Source organism: Protopterus annectens, chromosome 2.part0 (assembly GCF_019279795.1).
Source record: "Protopterus annectens isolate FY-2018-M chromosome 2.part0, PAN1.0, whole genome shotgun sequence".
Taxonomy (NCBI): Eukaryota; Metazoa; Chordata; order Ceratodontiformes; family Protopteridae; genus Protopterus; species Protopterus annectens.
The window spans coordinates 1,156,269,960-1,156,292,658 of NC_056728.1; the positions used below are offsets into that span (position 1 = coordinate 1,156,269,960).

At 37.8% G+C, this 22,699-nt stretch overlaps 1 protein-coding gene across 1 annotated transcript in view; it reads right to left on the minus strand.

The window, feature by feature from the left end:
• The window catches only part of SNAPC3 (small nuclear RNA activating complex polypeptide 3), a 451,523-nt gene extending 429,898 nt beyond the window's left edge, over positions 1–21,625 (minus strand). Inside the window, exon 1 of the mRNA XM_044061357.1 lies at positions 20,872–21,625. Within this exon, the coding sequence (XP_043917292.1) occupies positions 20,872–21,134 (263 nt within the window). The 5' untranslated portion in view covers positions 21,135–21,625. The remainder of the gene's footprint in view (positions 1–20,871) is intronic.
• Positions 21,626–22,699: the final 1,074 nt, after the last annotated feature.

Below are 22,699 nucleotides of genomic sequence, written 5' to 3' on the forward strand. Positions count from 1 at the left end.
GCCTAAATACTTCATCTTTAAATTTTCAGGGTCTACGTATTAGTTTCCCTTTAAGTTTTCAGGGTCTACGTATTAGTTTCCCTTAAAGTGTTTGGCAGTGCTCTGTACAGACTGACACCTCGAGTGACATTTTTCCTGTAAAAGGAATATAAGAAAACAGCTCCAGTACTTGGTAATATTGACCGTCCCTCCTGGTATGTCTAATGGTCAGTTCCCTGTGGTTTCTCCTTTTATCCTGGTGAACTTGGCATTCTGAGGCAGTGTAGCAACTGCCTCATGTACACATACAACCCTCTCCTCTTACCTCCCAACACTCAGACTTGTGAGAGATCCACTTACATATCCAAACTGGAAGCCATGCACTTTCAAGCCAAGACTGGAATAGCTGGTCAGGAGGAGAAGGTCAACCCCTGCACCACATCACATGCAACACATAGCCCTCCAGAACACCGACCATCACAGTTCTCACATAAAAAACACAAACCACACACCCACCTTCGTGGAGGCTCTCAACAGAAATCTACCCAACAGAGACATCCAAGCCAGAAACGCACTTGACCACCATAACACAGCACAAACAACAAGACACATAGCTCACCTACACAGTGTGCCCCTCAACCTAAGCCCCTAAGGCAAAACCGCTTGCCCAATACACTAATCATATTTTACTCAATGCCCCACTCACTAGGTTGAATAAGGAGAAGGTAACAGTCAGCTGTCTATCAGGTGCCAGAATCCAACACATAACACATGCACTCAGGTCACTCCACAAATACAAATATGACTCACTGTCCATGTGGATGTGAATGACCCGAGATGCACCTTCCTGGACTACATGAAAAGAGACATGGAGGAACTCTCGGATTATGTGGCCCAGGCAGGTATGATCCTATCCCTGAGCAGCATCCTACCATTGCCCAGTATGATACCTCAGTACAAGCAGAAAATGATTGACTTCAACAATTGGCCAAGTTTCTGGTGTCATTCTAAGGGGATCCAGTATCTGCTTGGGATGACTTGACTGACAGACCTCGAGGCATTGCCAGAGATGGCCTGTATCTGTCACCCATGGGTTTCCGGATACTGGCTAAGGCTCTTGTCAACCCTAAAGTGCCTTTTTTAGGCGATGTTTCAAAGACCAAATTGCCACCATAACAGCTATAAATAAATGCAATCTGAGGGTCATGCTGCTCAACACTAGAAGTCTAAATCTCAAGATGCACTTGTTCGAAGCACTCCTCAAAATGGAGAATGTTGACATTTGTGCTGTAACAGAGACCTGGTTTAAAGCAGCAGAAAGCACCCCTGCCAGGCTATACCTCATTCCACACCTTTCAGCCCCAGAACATGGACCGAAGCTCCAAATGGGGTGGTGTTTCCATATTCATAAAGGATATGCACACCTCCAGACTAGTAGCCCAGCATAACGCATCTGAGATACTTCAAGTACAACTAACATTGGGTAAGACGGCGATTCAGGTCATAGCCTGCTATAGGTCCCCAACCATGTCCCAAGACTCCCAACTCCACGTTCCTAAGCCCTGGAAACTATTAGGGTCAAACCCAACATTCTCATACTAGGTGACGTCAACTACTCCTCCATCAACTGGGAAAACTACTCATGCACCAATACACTGGCCCAACACTTCCTGGAATCCGTCAATTCCAATGCCCTGGACCAGCTCATTCTTACCCCGACTAGAGGAGGCAACATCCTTGACCTGGCTATTACTAACATGGACAACTACTGTTCTACACAAATAGTCAATTACTCCCTGGTTAGAGCTGATCACAAACTAATCACCATGGAAATCCACATCTCACCCACACCCCTTGTAAAGGTAACCACCATGAAAAACTTCTCCAAAGCTGACTTTGGGCTCGTAAAAACAGAGGTGGCTAACTTCACGGCACCCATGTCAATGGAAAATAGATGCATGACTGCCAAATCATACACCAATGCGCTGTACGAACACGTACGTAAATGCATGGAAATAGCCATACCCTACAGAACCAAGACGCTCTCCTCCAAAAAATGGAAGCCCTGCCATTGGTGGTCCCCTGCCATTAAACTCTACAACAGAAGGAAGAAACTGTGGCAGAAAAAGGTGAAGTCAGTCCGAAGACTGGAAAAACTCCTTTATTAGCCTCAACAAAAAGTTGAGATCCCTCATCAAAACCTCTAAAGCCAGCTATGAAGGCAGAATTGCAGCAGACACTAAACATCCACAAACCCTTCTATAGTTGTATCAAGAATCTCCACGTATCCAGGTTTGCTCTGAGTTACTGCACAATGGTACCTCCTATACTGAGCCAACAGATATCACCAACATACTGGCCAACAGATTCAGTGCCAACTTTACCTCTCTCTCTCTCCCCCCTAACGGACCAATCACAATACCGGAGGAATACCAGTCACTCAGCATTACTGCAGCATGGGTTAAAGCTGCATTGCCCAAGGTCAAGAATACAGCTTCCATGGGACCAGACAATATCGCTGGATGTGTTCTACATGAGCTACAAAGTGAACTGGCACCACAGCTGTGTGCCCTGTTCAAGCACAGCCTCACCTCAGGCTTTGTCCCTACCGAATAGCACACTGCTACCCTCTCCATAAAGGGGGAGCAACTACAGACCCTGGGAATTATCGCCCCATTAGCCTGACCAGTCTGATATGTAAGGCTATGGAGCGCATCATAGTGGACCTAATTAACAAGGATATAGGGAATCTCCAAACTCTAGATCCAAACGCAATTTGGTTTTGTGAAAGGTAGATCATGCCTGCCCAACCTGGTAGACTTCTTTGAATCAGTCACCAGAGCTGTGGATGAGGGCACTGCAGTTCATACAACCTACCTCGATCTGGCCAAGGCCTTTGATACCATTCCCCACTCAGGAAGTATTGATAAACTCACCAAACTAGGCATCAACCCCTATATTATTAGGTGGATTGGAAATTGACTCACAGATAGAACCCACAGTGTGAAAGTTGTGGACTCCAAGTCAGACTGCCAACCAGTCACGAGTGGAGTCCCACAGGGATTGGTCCTGGGTCCTCTCCTGTTTAGCATCTACTTCTCAGACGTCCAGGCCAACATGGAGGGACTCTGGCTGACCAAGTTTGCAGACGACTGCAAGCTGGGAGCCATTATTAACTGCCCAAGTGATGTAGACATCCTACAGAAAGGCCTCACTGAGACCAATGACTGGTGTCAAAACCATGGCCTTAAGCTTATAATGCCAAAAAATGTGTCAGCATCCCCTTTGGGAAAATTACCACATCGATGAGAGCCCACTCAACACTGAAGGTTTTATAAGAGATCTGGGGACACAGGTTGACAGCAACCTCTCCGAATACCACACTGCCACTGTGGTCAGAAAGTCTTTCTATGTGGCACATTTCATTACCAAGGGTTTTGCACCCAGGAAGAAAGAGGTCATCATCTCTCTCTACTCTTCCCTTATTAGGCCAATCGAGTATAATGCCCCATTTGGCATGTACCTCACTAGACACATGCAACAGCTGGAAAGGCCACAAAAGTACCTCATGAAGAGGATCCTAAGCCTTAAACACATGTCCTACATGGACAGACTCAAAAAAACTCCACCTATTCTCGGTCTCGTATCATCTACTTAAGAGGCGATCTCTGCTCGACTTACAAAGCCATGTCTGACCCAGCTCTGTTAGAAATGTTACATCTAAAGAAATCCAAATCCCTCCGCACCACATGCTCCAGAGACCTTAACCTCATTACCACAATCAACAGAACATGCTGGAGGGACAGGTTCATAACCCAGAGACTGCCCATGCGCTGGAATAGATTTCCCATACATGTCAAGCAGAACACTTCACTGGGCCTCTTCAAAGAAATCTTGGTGAGTGGATGGGAAACAGAAAATTCACCCCGGGGATCATTGCAGTGGCTCTACTTTATAGAGGCATTGGGAAATAATGTCAGTAGTGGCTCTACTTTATAGAGGCATTGGGAAATAATGTCAGGTGGCACGATGCCAGGGCACTTTTATGGGCTAGGCTTGTAAAGGCTCCAGGGCCATTAGCCTAGTACACATCTATGAACCTATGGTTACATGAATAATCATGTAAAATAATTATGCTTACTATAAGAATTGATAAGACTGCACTGTACTGTAATTAGCTGGAAATACTGTAATGAGACTGAGAACAAAAGTCTTTATCTGTTGATTACCCAAACTCATGCTGAACAGGTGACAGTCTCTCCTTTAAGGGACAAGTCTTATGTACTTTTCAGAATGAATTTTCCAAACACTGTAGTTCATTCAATAAGGCTTTATTAGATGTTGACAATATCCGAATATTAAAAAAACAAAAACAAATCTAAGGCTGAAACAAAGGAACACAGCAAAGGGATAGTGTAACACCACTTTAATTAACACTTTCGTCAGATGACTTCTTCGGAACCACGACAGTAAAAAAATAAATCACAATATATATCTACACTTTAACTGATAGCAATTAATTATTCAATTATGCTGTTTTAACTTACCTAAAAGCTATATAAAACAGAATTTAATTCAAAAATATTTAATATGTATATATGTAAAAATAATGAACAAGCTCATAAAATCACTGTCATTTTCTAATTTGTAATTTCCGATATTTTTCCCAGGGAAATGTATTTAATTCAGCTACTAACAAAACTGACATTCAGAATGGAGCAAAACAGAAAGCTTTTTTAGGCTCCGAGAAGGAACAGAGAGCTTCCAAACAACAAAAGATGACAAGAAAGAAAGCCGGACTGATGTCGGAATTATCTACGGACAACGATTAAGCAGTAGCAGGTCGAATAATGACATTTTAAAATTATATGTTATGCATATCAAAGTACTGAAGTTGGGGCCAAATTTTATTCCCAGCAAACAGGCAATGTTATTGACACCATTTTGGATTTTAAAAAAATTCACGAGAAAGTTAAATTGCAAGTACATTTTAAAAGATGTCAAGGAAATTAATTGTATGTTTTTTAAACCTTCCTGCTACAACCCTACACTAACACACACCATTCAAGTATTTGAAACTATTTGTGAAAAGGAATTGAGGGAGATGACGAATAGCAAAAATAAGTATTATCTAGATTTAGATATGAGAGTGGCTATGAAAGATTTGATGGACAACAATGACATCAGAAGAATGAAAAGTGACAAAGGGGGAATGTTAGTACTAATGAATCAAAGTGATTATATCAACAAAATGGAAGCCATGCTCAATAATGAATGGGAATATAGGAAAGTTGGTTTTAGTGACATAAGTGATGGTTTCAAATATGTTTCTAACTTTTAAACACAACACAACTGGTCAATGACCAGCAAAACAGAAAAAACAAAAAGTTTCCACCGAAACTATAAAGCCAATAACGGTTTAATGCTCAATAATCCACAAAAGTTCCATAAAAATATCCACGAACAACTAAGCGCTTTCGCCAAGGTTAAAAAACCATAGGCATCTTCAGAGTTGTTCGTTCACAATGCATTCTCCCCTTTTGTGCAACTTCCTTTACATTAATTAACTACACTACACTTTTGTTAATTAACCTATCATTCAATACAGTTAACAATCACTTAAAACACCATGAACTGATTTTTTGTGACTGCCTGATATATTAAAAGGCTTGTCAATTGTCAACTTTACCCCCACAATTAAAATACTTTAAAATATACTTGAAACTTAATTTTTTCACCAATACATATAATATATATAACCTTCACTAAGCATTCATGTCCAATGATGTATAAAATAATATTTGCATGTAAATATCAGTTATACTTTCATTACTTGATGGTACATCGCATTTGAAAAAAACATGTATATATATATATATATATATATATATATATATATATATATATATATATATACGAAAACGCTTAGTTGTTCGTGGATATTTTTATGGAACTTTTATGGCTTATTTAGCATTAAACTGTTATTGGCTTCATAGTTTCGGTGGAAACTTTTTGTTTTTTATGTTTCAAACTTTCTGTAGGACAATTTGATGTGTGGCAACTTAGATTCAGTTATGTACAATTTTTGTGATGTGGAACATCCGAAAGTGGGGGTGATATTTGGCATTCCTAAGATCCATAAAAGCCTAACAAACCCCCCCTTTAGGCCAATCATTTCTGCTCCTAAGTATGTTACTGATGGTATTTCCAGGATGGTTGATGCAGTGTTAAATCCGCTTGTTGTCAAAATGAATTCTTTTTAAAAGATTCTTGGGATTTCTTGAACAGTATTAGAGAGATCAATGAAGCCCAGATATTCGACCCAAATCAGCATATTATTTTTACTATCGATGTTGTTTCTTTGTATACATCTACACCTCATGACAAGGGCATTGATTGTGTTAGAGCATATTTACATCAATATTGTGATATGCACAACACAGCAGTTAATTTTTATTGTGATGCCTTAGAAGTGTTACTTGAAAACAATTTTTTTTTGTTTTCAATAAAAAATATTACAAACAAATAAAGGGGGTGGCTAAGGGTTCCCCAGTAGCCCCCACATTTGCTAATATAGTGATGGGGTGGTGGGAACATACTATTCTGGAACCTTTGAAATTTGAATTTAACATTATATACTATAAGAGATTTATAGAGGACTTGGTTTTTGTATTAAATGGGGGACATGAAGAAGTCAATTTGTTTTGTCACAAGTTAAATGAAGTTTGTTTTGGGAAACAAAGGAAGTTGTATTGATTTTCTGGATGTCACACTAACATGGAATGAGGCAAGTAGAAAGTTTCATAGTAAGATTTTTCGTAAAGACTTTTAAAAATAACTATGTGCATGCAACCAGTCAACATCCTAAATTTATGAGAAATAACATACCTATAGGGCAGTTCATCAGAGCAAGCAGGATGACTAGTGATGACCAACAATTGGTAGATGAATTTGAATACATCATACAGTTATTTTTAGATGGGGGATATCAAGAAGTTCTTTTGAGCAAAAGTAATTTTGACCAATGGAAGACTAAATATTCCCCCATTTTGATTAAGGGCTTAATGCCTAGTGTAAAAAAAGTCTTGCAACAAAGACGATCCTCTATGTTTTAGCACGAGTATGAATGTGGACAATGTGAGCATACGCCATATAATAGAACATAACTGGAAAGTTATTGAAGGTAATTATGACCTATCAGTAGCCATAGGGGGTAAACCCATGTGTATATATAGGAATGATTATAATTTTAAAAGATTATTTGTAAAAGGTAGGGATAAAAATGAAAATGTCCCCAACTCATCTACTAGTCATAAACCTAGGGGTATGTACAAGTGTTTTGACTGTACTATATGCAAGTATATCTTAGAGGGACCGTATATTCAATTACCCGTATTATGTGCAGGTATATCTTAGAGAGACCATATATTCAGTTACCACACATCCCTTATACTATAGGAGTTCCAGGCAATTTTTGCTGCAAAACAAAAGGGGTGGTTTATATCGCAGTATGCGACAAATGTCAAGCTTTCTATGTTGGAATGACTACCAGGAGTTTAAATGTAAGGATGAGAGCACACATACAACATGAAAAAGAAAGACAAAAATCAAGCACTTTATGAACATAGTTATGAATGTTTGGGTTTTAGAAAGTTTATTTTCCATTTTAGAACAATGTACCAAAGACATCTGGGAGGGGGGTTTAAAAATTATATGAAGCAAAGGGAAGCCAAATGGCAGATCAAGCTGCAGGCAGACCAGAGGTCTGGTATGAATGATGCCATTAATATCAACTGTTTTTTTAAAAGATCGGAAATTACAAATTAAAAAATGATAGTGATTTTATGAGCTTGCTCATTATTTTTACATATATACATATTAAATATTTTTGGATTAAATTCTGTTTTATATAGCTTTTAGACAAGTTAAAACAGCGTAATTCAATAATTGCTATCATTTAAAGTGTAGATATATATTGTGATTTATTTTTTTACTGTCATGCGGTTCTGAAGAAGTCATCTGACGAAAGTGTCAATTTAAGAGGAGTTAAGTTATCCCTTTGCTGTGTTCCTTGGTTTCAGCCTTGGATTTGGTGTTTTTGATTTTTTGGTTCTTATACACCAAGTGCCACGTTGCTGTTAATATCCGAATATTGTCTTCATTAACAGTGCTGATAAACAATATTCAAAGTTACTGCACATCCTATTCTAATGTCCTGAACAACATAAACTAAAATAATCGTCATTTGACCCGTCTTCTGTACTCAGGCTTGAGTGCCTGTATTGTATCTTAATCTTCTTTGTAGTGCCAAGTCGAACAAACTAACTAACATTAACTGAACTGCTATCTTGAACACAACATATTATATTGCTTCAGTCCAGTATTTTTTCTTATTTACTCCTCCTAATCTTGGTCTCAGCCTTTGTCTCGTATGTGCTTTATTTAACATTCCATTACGGAACTTTCCGTAGCTGGCAAGATTGTATCCTTCCCTTGAAAAAAGAACATTTTTTCATTTTAATAAACTGCCTCTCATGCTTGACCAGCAAGGTTATTTTTCTTTCTTCTTAACTGTCTTTTATGCATAAATGAAACACAATTTACTTTACCCTTTAGCTTGTCTAAAGCCTAACTACTACTTTAAAATGGAAGTCCCTAAACTAACACTTACATTAGTATTGCTGTAGCTTATTGATGGTAAGCTCACTCACTCAGAATATCATTAGCTTAAAAATGGTCAGCATATCATTAGCATGATAAGCTAATGATATATTGACCACTGAGTGAATGAGCAGCATCATTAGCAGGACTTCCAAAGTTTGACTATTGGCTGGGTTGCCTTCTGTGTGGAGTCTGCATGTCCTCCCGGTGTTCACACAAGTTTCCTCAAAGTGCTCCAGTTCCCACCCACATTCCAAAGAGATGCAGTAGGTGAACTGGACACTCTAAATTGGTTGCGCGCGCATGTGCGTCTTGTAAAAGAACTACCACATCACGGCTAGCCACCCAGTGGTGTAAACCCTGACTCTAGATGACTGTCACTGTTGAAGTGACACCCCGACCCCATGTGCAAAAATGGGAAAAAGGGGTTGTGGATGGATGATTTACTGAAAAAGTACAAAGTTTTGTATGTTGCTGCCAAGTTAAAAGTGGATGAGGGTTCTGAAAATCTTAGGATTTTTTCGGAGGAGAGGTAACTTCATCGAAGAATAACCTCTCAACCTGCATACATTGAAAACAGGAACAAAGTCCATTGAAAAGTATGTACATCCAGCCAAATTATGAACATCTAATTAGTATAAAAGCTGAATACCAGTAGGAATGTGAGATGCAACACAGGAACACAAGTTTAAAAAAAAAGTGTGACAAAATGAAGGAAAAAGCATATCATCAAAGAATGTCAATCTACAGACGTTACCAAACTGTATTGCAAAATTCTACCACTCAGGATCATATATTTTTGACCCAGAAAAAGAAAGCTGCTGTAAGTTGTATGTCCTCTTTCTTTAAATTATTGGTGTATGCTGGTCATTTAGTGTGGTTTTCTGTGTATCAGACAGCTTGAAAAATCACGTAATGAGGGAAATTCAGAAAATTGTGTGAATAGGTAAATCAAGACAGAAAAGAGAGACATACCTCCAAAATAGGTATATCGTGAGCTGGGATAAATCAAATCAGGCCTGAAAATAGGAACATTCCTCCAAAATAGGTACATCATGTACTGGGATAAATCAGGCCTGAAAACAAGGACATTCCTCCAAAATAGGCATGCTGTAAAAAGCTTGAAAAATGTGACAGGTCACGGGTCCAAATGATGATAAGAACCAAATGCATAAGAGACCAACCTGCCACACATCAATGTCTGCATACAAGACAAAAGTTGTTAATACACATTCAAAAGATAAAAAGTGAAACGTAACTGAAAAGCACGGATTACTTTATTACAAACAACACTGAGCGCTTTCACCCACCACAATGCAGGTTTCATCAGAGTAATTACATAATGAAGCAGCTTATCTTATATAATCATGTTTAACCTATAATATCCACTCAACAATAAATTGATTAATTAATAAGTGTAATTGCAACAATTCCATTTAAAGTCACCAACACAAGGATAAATAGCAGATGTACTGTGTGTAACATACCTTACTACATTAATAATTTAACCTTAAAAATCATATATACTGTTCTTTTTAAAAAAGTTTTGTGCAATGCTTTTATATATCTGTTAACAAAATAAATATTGTAACCTAACCAATGTAAAGTTACACCTATAATGACAACAGTTATATCCTTATAATAAAATAAAATAAAATAAATATGTATGTATATGGTGTTGTTTAAAATAAGTTAATATTAAAATGTGTTAAAAACATCAGTTTTGTTTGTGTTAATTTATGAATGTACTTAATAAATATGTTTAATAAGTTGTGCTTGTTTACGTATATATTTCATATAAAATTTATTAAATATTTAATTATATGTTGTGTGAATTTAATTTTAACTTACTAACAATAGATATGTGTTTGTTAATTCCTGGTTTACTACATGCATTCAATCTTAACTGCCATAAACATTCCTTCAACTCTAACAGTGCATTAACATCCCCTTCTTTTGTAGTGGTTTGAGGTAACCTATCTATAACAAAAAAGAGAATTTTTTTTAAAATCCGGGCAAGTTAAACTGTGTACAAATAATGAATTTGTTATTTTTTTTATTTTTAATGTCCCTATTATGTTCTGCTATTCTTTCTTTAAGTTTCCTAATTGTCTTTCCAATATAGAATGCCTGACATGACAGGCATATGGCTACATAAATGACTAATTTTGTATTACAATTTACATGCCCTGGGCACCTAATGGTACGATTGTGACCTTTAATTGTAACATAAGGTCCATCTCTAATAAATCTGCATGACCTACAAAAACCACATTTTTTCATCTGTGAGTCTCTAAATCTGGTCTCACTTTCAAAATAATCCTTAAGATTTTTACCCCTACTAAAGACTATTGTGGGGTTTAGACCTATTTCTTGTAGAATGTCACTTTGATTAATAAATACTTTGTCCCAAGCTTCAATAATTACGTCTTTTATTAAAGGTGCACTATTACTATATGGTAATATCATAGCATTTGATTTGTGATTAACATTACCTTGTTGTGTACTTCTATTTGACAAACCATATCTTAATATGGGTTGGTAATCAATTTCTCTCTTTTGTCACCGCATTCCTGATGTTTAGCATCAACTTGTTAGGATATCCTCTCTCAGTCAACATATCAATTAAATAGTTGATTTCATTTTCAAAAATGTTGTCTTCACTAATCATCCTAGAAAGTCTTACCATCTGCCCTTTAACCAGACAACGTTTCTGAAAGGCTGGGTGGCAACTTTTGTAATGCAGATATGAGTTTGAGAATGTTTTTTTCCTATAAATATTTGACTCTAGTTCGTTACCCTTTTTATATAATTTAACATCCAAATATTCACCACATTCTTTATTAATACTGTATGTAAAACTTCAGGAATGAGGTAGTGTTGTTGAGATATTCTATGAATTCTTTTATTTCGTCTTGACTACACTTCCAAAACAACAAGATATCGTCAAGGAATCTTAAGTATAAATCAATTTTAGACCAGTGTTTACATCCAAAAACATATTTCTTTTCCCACATAGCCAAAACTAGACTGGCATAAATGGGGGCACATCTTGCCCCCATAGCTACACCTGAACATTGTTTTTAATGCTCACCTCCATGTCTAAAAAAATTATTATCCAGTACCATCTCCATAATTTCTAGCATAGTTTTTTTGCTTAGAAAAACTTAAAGACTATAATAAAAGCAACTTAGATACAATTTATATAGTGACAATTGATGTTGTTAATTTATTTTCAGTCATTCCCCTAAATAAAGGCTTGCAGCTTTTTGAAGGAAGTCTGGAATGTTATAGTAAAATGCACACAGTTAAAAGGAAAACTATGCTAGAAATTATGGAGATGGTACTGGATAATAATTTTTTTAGACATGGAGGTGAGCATTATAAACAATGTTCAGGTGTAGCTATGGGGGCAAGATGTGTCCCCATTTATGCCAATCTAGTTTTGGCTATTTGGGAAAAGAAATATGTTTTTGGATGTAAACACTGGTCTAAAATTGATTTATACTTAAGATTCCTTGACGATATCTTGTTGTTTTGGAAGGGTAGTCAAGACGAAATAAAAGAATTCATAGAATATCTCAACAACACTACCTCATTCCTGACGTTTACATACAGTATTAATAAAGAATGTGGTGAATATTTGGATATTAAATTATATAAAAAGGGTAACGAACTAGAGTCAAATATTTATAGGAAAAAAACATTCTCAAACTCATATCTGCATTACAAAAGTTGCCACCCAGCCTTTCAGAAACGTCTGGTTAAAGGACAGATGGTAAGACTTTCTAGGATGATTAGTGAAGACAACATTTTTGAAAATGAAATCAACTATTTAATTGATATGTTGACTGAGAGAGGATATCCTAACAAGTTGATGCTAAACATCAGGAATGAGGTGACAAAAAAGAGAGAAATTGATTACCAACCCATATTAAAATATGGTTTGTCAAATAGAAGTACACAACAAGGTAATGTTAATCACAAATCAAATGCTATGATATTACCATATAGTAATAGTGCACCTTTAATAAAAGACATAATTATGAAGCTTGGGACAAAGTATTTATTAATCAAAGTGACATTCTACAAGAAATAGGTCTAAACCCCACAATAGTCTTTAGTAGGGGTAAAAATCTTAAGGATTATTTTGAAGGTGAGACCAGATTTAGAGACTCACAGATGAAAAAATGTGGTTTTTGTAGGTCATGCAGATTTATTAGAGATGGACCTTATGTTACAATTAAAGGTCACAATCGTACCATTAGGTGCCCAGGGCATGTAAATTGTAATACAAAATTAGTCATTTATGTAGCCATATGCCTGTCATGTCGGGCATTCTATATTTGGAAAGACAATTAGGTAACCTAAAGAAAGAATAGCAGAACATAATAGGGACATTAAAAATAAAAAATTAACAAATTCATTATTTGTACACAGTTTAACTTGCCCGGATTTTAAGAAATTTCTCTTTTTTGTTATAGATAGGTTACCTCAAACCACTACAAAAGAAGGGGATGTTAATGCACTGTTAGAGTTGAAGGAATGTTTATGGCAGTTAAGATTGAATGCATGTAGTAAACCAGGAATTAACGAACACATATCTATTGTTAGTAAGTTAAAATTAAATTCACACAACATATAATTAAATATTTAATAAATTTTATATGAAATATATACGTAAACAAGCACAACTTATTAAACATATTTATTAAGTACATTCATAAATTAACACAAACAAAACTGATGTTTTTTAACACATTTTAATATTAACTTATTTTAAACAACACTATATACATACATATTTATTTTATTTTATTATAAGGAAATAACTGTTGTCATTATAGGTGTAACTTTACATTGGTTAGGTTACATATTTATTTGTTAACAGACATATAAAAGCATTGCACAAAACTTTTTTAAAAAGAACAGTATATATGATTTTTAAGGTTAAATTATTAAAGTAGTAAGGTATGTTACACACAGTACATCTGCTATTTATCCTTGTGTTGGTGACTTTAAATGGAATTGTTGCAATTACACTTATTAATTAATCAATTTATTGTTGAGTGGATATTATAGGTATGATTTTTAAGGTTAAATTATTAAAGTAGTAAGGTATGTTACACACAGTACATCTGCTATTTATCCTTGTGTTGGTGACTTTAAATGGAATTGTTGCAATTACACTTATTAATCAATTTATTGTTGAGTGGATATTACAGGTTAAACATGATTATATAAGATAAGCTGCTTCATTATGTAATTACTCTGATGAAACCTGCATTGTGGAGGGTGAAAGCGCTCAGTGTTGTTTGTAATAAAGTAATCCGTGCTTTTCAGTTACGTTTCACATTTTATTTTTTACTAGTTTTTTTTTTTAGTTATTTTTCGACACATTCAAAAGAGCTGTCATGTGTAATAAGTGACAGCAATAGCTTTCTATCATAATGGCCATCATGGAATGCAAATGGCCTTATCAGTAAATTATATTACTAAATGTAGGGTGCAAACAGCAATGCTGCAGGAGACACATTTGAATAAATACAAACATGGGAATTTGACACAAAGGATTTCAGCAGACAAAGGAAAGAGGAGGTAATAATACTGATTGCTAGAGGGGCTCCATTAGTGATTCATAGGCAAGTACTAGGCTGTTGGCCCTAGGGCCTATATAAACCTTGCCAAAAGGTATCCTTGCTTTCGCCACCCAAGAAAATAATTTTCCTGTGCCACTGTCGAGCAGAGCCACAGAAGTGATCCCCGGGGTGAATTTCCTATCTCCCATCCAATCATCAAGATTTTTCTTGAGGAGTGCTAATGAGGAGCTTTGTTTGATATAGCTAGGTAGTTTGTTCCAGAGTATGGGAAGTCCCTGAGACAGGAATGTATCCCACCAGCATGTTCTGTTTATTGTGGTGACAAGGTTTAGCTCCCTAGAGCGTGCAGCTCAGAGGGATTGGGATTTCTTTAAGTGGAGCATGTCCAAAGGCTCTGGGTTTATCATAGCTTTGTGTGTTAGGCAGAGATCGCCTCTGAGTAGGTGACATGTGACGGAGTAAAGCTGCAGTTTCTTAAGACGGTCTGCGTAGGGCATCTGTTTGAGGCCGGTAATCCTCTTTGTGAGGTATTTCTGCGGCCTTTCCAGTTGTAGATGTCTTGTGATGTACATACCAAAAGGAGCGCTGTACTCTATAATGGGTCTAATGAGTGACAGGTAGAGGGGAAGAATAACCTCTTTTTCTGGATGAGAAACCTTTTGTGATGGTGTGCCACGTAAAAGGATTTCCTGACTACTGTGGCGATGTGATTATCAAAGGAAAGACTACTGTCCACCTGTGTCCCAAGGTCTCATCACACTTTTGGTGTTAAGTAGACTACTGCCTATGTAGTAGTTCATGGGTACAGAGTTTTTACCAAAAGGGATGACAATACATTTTTGGCATTGAGCTTGAGGCCATGGCTTTGACACTAGGCATCTGTCTCAGAGAGGCCCTTTTGTAGGATGTACACATCTTTTGGAGTTTTGATTATGGCTCCTAGTTTGCAGTCATCTGAGAACTTGGTTAGCCAAAGATCTTCTGTGTTAGCCTGTACTTCAGAGAAGTAGATACCAAACAGGAGATGACCCAGGACTGAACCATATGGTACTCCACTTGTCACTGGTCTGAAGTTGGATTTGGAGTCTGCTACTTTCACAGTGTGGGTTCTAGCAGTGAGCCAGTTGGCAACCCATCTTGTGGTTTACTCTTCTAGCATTGAGCAGCATTACCCTCAGATTTTGCTTGCTTGCACCTGTTACAGTGGTGAATTTTTCATTTTAACCCTGCCTAAAAAAGGCACTATATGGGTGGCTAGAGTCTTAGCCAGTATCCGGAATCCCAGGGGTGGAAGGTGCAGGCCATCTCTGGCAAAGCATCGTGGTTTGTCGATCATGTCATCCCAGGCAGACAGATACTGGATCCCCTTATAATGACACCAAAAACTTAAACAATTGTTGAAGCCAATAATTTTGTCCTTGTACTGTGGTATCATTCTGGGTGATGGCAGGATGCTACTCAGAGCTAGTTTCAAACCTGCCTGGGCTACAAGATCAGACAGCTCCTCCATGTCCCTTTTCATGTAGTCCAGGGAAGTATGTCTCAGGTCATTCACACCAACATGGACAATGAGAGACATATTTGTACTTGTTGTGGAGTGACCCGAGTTCATGCGTTATGTGGCAGATCCTGGCACCCGACAGGCAACTGACAGTAACCTTCTCCTTGTTTAGCCTGATGAATGGAACATCAGTGTGCCTGACTATAGAGTCACCTATGAGTGTTGGGTACGTTGTTATGCCTTATGGGCTGTGGTTGAGTGGCACACGAGTTTGTGGGCTGTGTCATTTGGGTTTTGTTGGGAGGGTGGCGGTTGCTTGCGTTTCTGCTTTGGAGGTCCCTGTTGCTTGGGCAGGTTTTTACCGAGAGCCTTCGTGAAAGTAGATGTGTGTTTTGCATTTCTGTGCATGTGTTTTGGTGGTGTAGGTTTTGAGGAACTAAGTGATGAGTGTGGTGTGGTGCAAATGTTTACCTTCTCCTCTTGACTGTCTAGTCCAGTCTTGGGTGAATTTTGCTTCCAGTTTGGTTATACAAGTGCATCTCTCACAGGCTGTAGTGTTGGGCGGTAGGAGGAGAGGGTTGTCTGTGTACAGGAGGCAATTGCTGCATTGCTCCAAGATGCCCAGATTCATCAAGTAGACAGGAGAAAACACTGGGAGCTGACCCTTAGACATGCCTGGATAGGTGCTTATTTGTTAAGTACTAGAAACGGTTTTCCTCTAGACAAGTGAGGAAAGTCGAGTGCTGTAGTAATTTGTAGCTTATTTAGTGCTTACAATGAATTATGAACTCAAACAGACTTGAGTGCTGAAACTAAAAAACTGGCTAGTTCTAAGAAACAAAATTAGAAGAGTTAAAAAGGAAGTTATGGTAGATTTGTAGCAGTAGGGGGCTACTGGCATGGGAGGAGGATCACGCGAGCATGCCTTTACATTAACAGAAATTATGTTATGGACTTTAAGAAAAAATTGTGAAAAAATAATCTGCATTCAGCAGAGATTATTTATGGCCACGATTGAAACTTGATTTGCAATAGAGGATTTATCAGGAAGACCTACATTGGAAAATGTAGCAAACGAGGATAGATTTATTAAGAAATTTATGAAAACATTTGGTATGGAAAATGTGAATTCAGCAATCAAGAACTTGGAATTTGCATATTATTCCTCAAGGTACTGGCCTATACCAGATAGAAATAATATCTCACATGAACATGTGCGTTTAATTGAAAGCTCTGACAAACAATCAATAACTACTTCAAATCATGCACCAATAAAAACTAAGATAAAATGGCACAGTAATGAAGTTGAAATCCCTCTCAACTACGCAACATGCCTAAACATAACAACTTCAAAACCCACCTATTCTCACACCTGTCCTAGAAATGGGAATGCCCTTCCCATGCTCCTACCTAAAGCACCGCCTTAAATTTTTTTCCTTTTATTTTTTTTTCCAAAATAAGACCTGCTGTGGTAGCGTTGTCGCCTCACAGTAAGACACTGTCTGGTTCGATGTTCAGCTAGAGCGTCTTCTGCGTGGAGACATGCGTGAATGGGCGTACCTTCGTTGAAGGTTGTGCGTTAGGCCTGGCAAGCCGGTACGTAAAAATCAACTGTCAATCATTAGTTGACCTGAGTTCCACTGTGGCGACCCCTAACCGGAAATGCAGAAAGACACAAACAAACATTTTTTTTCCAAAATAAATTGATAGACACATGACTACCTAATGAGCATTTTATTTGCCAGATTGGTTTATATGTGCATAATTTGATTTCCTGTTCTACTACTACTACTTAATGCTTCTGACTGAATATTGTCCATTACCAAATCTCTTTGTTCACTATTGATATTAATGTAATGTAATTTTCTTGTGGAGCTTTTCTCCCCGGGTCTCCACTGAAAACGGGCCGACATGGCCAAGTGGACTCTCCCAGTCAACAAATGCAATAAATAAATAAATAAACAAACGAGACACTGGTTAAACTACCTATTAAAACAGAGGAATTTAAGGAATGGGTAGTGGAAATTATTTGAGTTATTAGAGAAGATATAGGTTTCTTTAGAAGTGACAGTTAGTGAATGGGATAACATGAAAATGATTTGGGCAACAGAAAGTAGATGAAAAAAAAGGTTGTTGCCAAATGTAGGGAGCATATGACAAGAAAAATAACTACAGCTCCTATACAGATATTTTAGAAATGTATAAAAATTTGTATAAAATCAGAGGAATGTGGAAACCAAGAAAGGCACCAATGGAAATATTTATGAAGACTTAATTATGCCAAGTTGAGAGGAAGAGGAGGCTCAACAATTAATAGTTAAGAATAAGAGATAAAACAGTGGTGTACAAGATCTGCTCTGGTAGGGTTTTTAGTAGAGCTTAACACAAAGATAATTGTTAAAGGAATAATTATTAGGACATACAAAATATTGCATAACAACTATTAGAATCAAACAGACAAGGTTAGAAAGGACTGTGGGGGGAGACATAGGTAAAAAAAGCAATTTACAAAGGAACAATGGGAGAACATTAGTATGGCTCTGGTATGGCTCCCAAATATGCAACAAAAGTCCAGAAAATTTAGGATGTTTGTTGGAAGTGCATGCATAGGTATTTTTTATGCCTCAAGCAAACTTTGGAGAACTTTTCCTCAAGTAGCTAGCATATGCTGGAGGTGTGATGGGAAGGACAGAAGTAACTGGGGAACATACTTTTGAGGGTAACAAGTTGGCAGATTTTAAAAATTCCCGGTATAGTACTCCATCAGAAATTTGGAGGAGAAAATGGTTGTAACTAAAGAAATTATTCTTTTGAGCTGGGACACAGGATCTGAACTGCCTCTACATAATAAGGCCTTACTAAGTTTAATGCTGTTGGATAATTACTAGGAAATGAAACTCAAAAGCTAAACCTACTGTAAATGAAGTATTGAATGTTAAGAGAGAGATAAAAGAATTGAAGGTGGGAGCTTTAGAAAAGGGAAGGAACAAATTACATAGAAATGGAATTTGTGGGAACACCACATGTAGAATAACGTTCAGGAGAGGAAGGGATGAGGTTTAAGGGAAAGCAGGAATTGAACTTATATAACGGAGTGAATGACAGACGTTAGAAATAAAACATATGTAATACATAATGCATTTAAACAAAAATGCCAATGGATTTTTTTATTTTCTAATGGCATGTGTCTATGTCTTAAGTAATGATGTAATAAAGGTGGTTAAAACGGGCTAAGAAAAGCATTACCGAATATAATTATCATCACAAACAACAAAACGTTAAAACTTGGGGCATGCTCACACAGAATAACCTAGTTGTAACTGCAACAACGGAGCAATGATTCAAAGGTGATATCTAACTATACTAATTTTAACTTTTACATACATATTCCTAGACAGCACAAACTGAAAAATGGCTTATGAAGTCCTCCTGTTAATTATGCACAAACCATAAGCTGAAGGCTGAACTAGTAAAAAGAATTACCAGCAGTGATGAAACCCCTAACTGGCATCTTGTTCAAACTGAATGATATTATAACACAAAGTATAATGCAGTGAAAAACAAACTGAAATTGTTAGTGTAGGGTTGTCTGCCTGTATATCTTCCCCTACTATTTCTGAAAGGTCCTGTGGGATCTTCTACACCCATCTGCAATACCATCAACTCAGGAAGATGGGGCCTCAGTTTAACACCTCATACAAAAGGACAGCACACCCGCTGTGACAATACCCATTTAAGAACAAGTCTGCAACATTATGCACTGCAAGTATTGAGCTATTGGTCAGTTGGCTGACAGATGCTCAAGCGTTAACATGGTTTTGTTGCCATACACTTTGTAATAAAGTTACCGGTTTACTATAACCCAAGCTGAATTTTGTAGCACCACCTGACATTGTGTCAGAATCGGGATATTGTTGATACAGAAAAACAAAAATACATTTATAGCTTACAAAACCACTCCATGCTGCGTGATCAAAAATGCTCAAAGGTAGTTGCATTGATAAAAAAAAAAACAATATTACCTCACAAAGTCTTTTTTTACCATACTTAAAGCACTTTAAAATACCACATTTCTTCTCCCACCAGAGACATCTGACTTTTCAAAACCGATTTTTTTCTTTTTATTTTACTTAAACTATGTTGACTGGGTTAGTCCCACTAGGCCAATGGCCTTTTTTTCAGGGGAGATCAGATGTTGTATTCATACTTATTACGGGAAATTTGGCCAGGGGCCAAGGGAACTTCCCCTATTATTTTCAATAAGTGCTGTGGAATCTCTTAAATTCACCCAAGCTACCATCAAGCCAAGCAAATGGGGCCTCAGTTTAACATCTATTTTCTGGCCTGCCTTGAGAGGAGATTTATACAATTTCATACTGCCTCAAAATTACAAAAAGAAAAAACAGGTAAACACAATTTTGTTTTCAATGGACATTGAGGTCAAGACCACATATAGCTCTTTTGCATTTACAGATGGCCACATGAACCAGTAATTAAACTCAATACATACGTTGTGCCAAAAAGAAATAACACCGAAGATAGCGTGTTTTTACAGTATTTGGAAGCTTTTGTGAGACAATTATATGCACTAATAGAAAACTGCAGATTTAATGGATTAAAGATCAGCAAGTAAGCGACAAAACTTGGGCTGGTTGATTTTGAAAGTATCAGAAAAGGTACAGCTTGAATTTAATCCATCTTTAGAAACAGCAGTACAAACAGAGGTTGACAGGTATGCCCTCTGGCCAAGTGCAAGACATCTGGACAAAGCTAAAAAATTATGGGGAAGCCCCCCCCCCAAAAAAAAAAAATAAGGGCAATGTTTAAACACTGCTTTATAAACTTAGAAAACTGCTAAAGTAATAAGTTGTCAATTAACATGCATTTTTCAGAAGAACATGAAGTCTGAAACTACAATGTTTGTCGTAATTTAGTGCCTTCAATCTTCACCAATTTGCCCGAAAAAATGCAAATTTTATGAAGAACAGACCTAAAATACGAGGCAAAAATTGTTACAGCTGGTAAGCCCTCGAAACGGCTCGGAAATCTTCACATCTGCAAACTATTCATAAGACAGGCAACTAATGTACACAAAGAAACACGCAAGATGCAACTAATTCTGCAAGATACCTGCAAACAACTTCTAGCTCGGCAGCTGTTGCAGAGGAGCATCCGAGCTCCTGAACTACATTCTCTTCGTCCTCCTCCTCTTCCATCTCAGTATCGTCCAATGAAAAATCTCGTGGCAATAGTTTTTCTTTCCACAAAGCCCCAAATGACCCCACATGAAACACATTAGTGTTTATTCGCGATGACTCTTCAAAATCTGGAATATTAGGGTTAATCGGTTGAGCATTATTATGACTATTATTAGTACCACTCTGGTCTGCCATTCTACATCTCACATTAGTTTCACAGGAATTGTATTCCGAGTTCAGGCTGTCTAGAGTAACACCCACTTTGATCGCGTCAGGTAGTGTCTCACAGTGTCATTTCACTTTACATTTATTGTACATCCGGTGTTCCAGTCTCGTTTTAATTCCCAAAGTGAAGTACGCTTTGTTTTGGGGTTCCTAAACAAACAGTTAAACGCTTAATATATCCCAGCATCTTATTTTTTGTATTTGGCATTCAAAGCCCATTCTTTTCCTGGTAAAAACTCCATAAAATGCTACTGTTAGCGATGGATCATGAAAACTGTGCCTACTATGTTCTTATAATACACTGTAAGTAAGGCGGTATCGCCTTTTTATTTTGAAGTGTTCCTCATTTCTATGTGATTTAAATGAAAAAAAATGTTGAGTGAGCTGAATATACGTACAGAGTGAGCACAGGCAAACTATTTCTCCTAATGGCAGAACACAGATCTATTCTGACTACAGCAGCTGTACGCTGTTGTTATAATTATATCTTACGGTAAACGAAGAGTTAAGATGAACTAAGGAAAGAGTACTATGGTGAAAAATATAATGATCCAGTGTTTCGTTACAAACCAAGCCCGCAACGTAGCTAACCGTGCCTACAGGGGCGCCGTCATAGTCAATGAAACACGCCCACAACACTTGTCACAAAAATTGTATTACAAATAGGGTTGCCACCTTTTCAAATGCCCAAAGTGGGACATTTTTGGTACAAACATTGGATTTTGCAGGCGGAAATATACCCACGGCCAGTACAAAGGACAGAGCTTCATTTTTTTTTTGCCTAAATAAAAGCTTATTCTTGTAGTATTTTAATGGTTATTCTGTTTCTTATAACACTTGGGTGTTTCAGATACAGAATAACTGTTTTATGTAACTATTACATAAAATATAGGAAATAATTTTGTCCTAAAATCTCAGGACATTTGCCATTTTTACAACTTTTTTGCAGGACACAACTCTCCAAAGAGGGACTGTCCCTCGCAAAGTGGGACAGGTGGTAATCCTAATCTTATATGGACCAGATGATGAGGAGCTTTCCCAAAGCCCAAATGGAACTAGCTTGCTTCCATCCCCTAGCCACTTCCTGAGGGGTGCTTCACCCACCTCTGATCTCCTCCCCTCCCGTCCGACTCCTGGGAGTTTGGCACCCTGGGGTCAAAGCTTACCTAAGGAGAGGCCGTCTGTGTTGGCTAATGCCCTCACTCCCACGCTGCCTTGGTCCGTAGCTATCTCAACCCCCTTGCTCTCGGGGTTGGCTTTGCCTCACACCTGAGAGATCCCCTAGAGGCCACTGGGGGGGGGTTCCAGTCTGGGATTTTTGACCGTAACCTTCCCTTGGGGCCCTCTGCCCTGGAGGGTATGTCGGTACTGTGCCGGGGTCTCCCCTCTTGTCACCGTCAGCTGCAGCCATTGGGAAGGAGGGTGGGGCTTTGTCCAGGCCATCTGCCTTCTGGGCAATAGAGAGGACCATCTCTGGTTAGTCGGCAGCCTCCCTCAGCTCTGGGCCCAACCCTGCCTAGTTCTGTTTTGGGTGG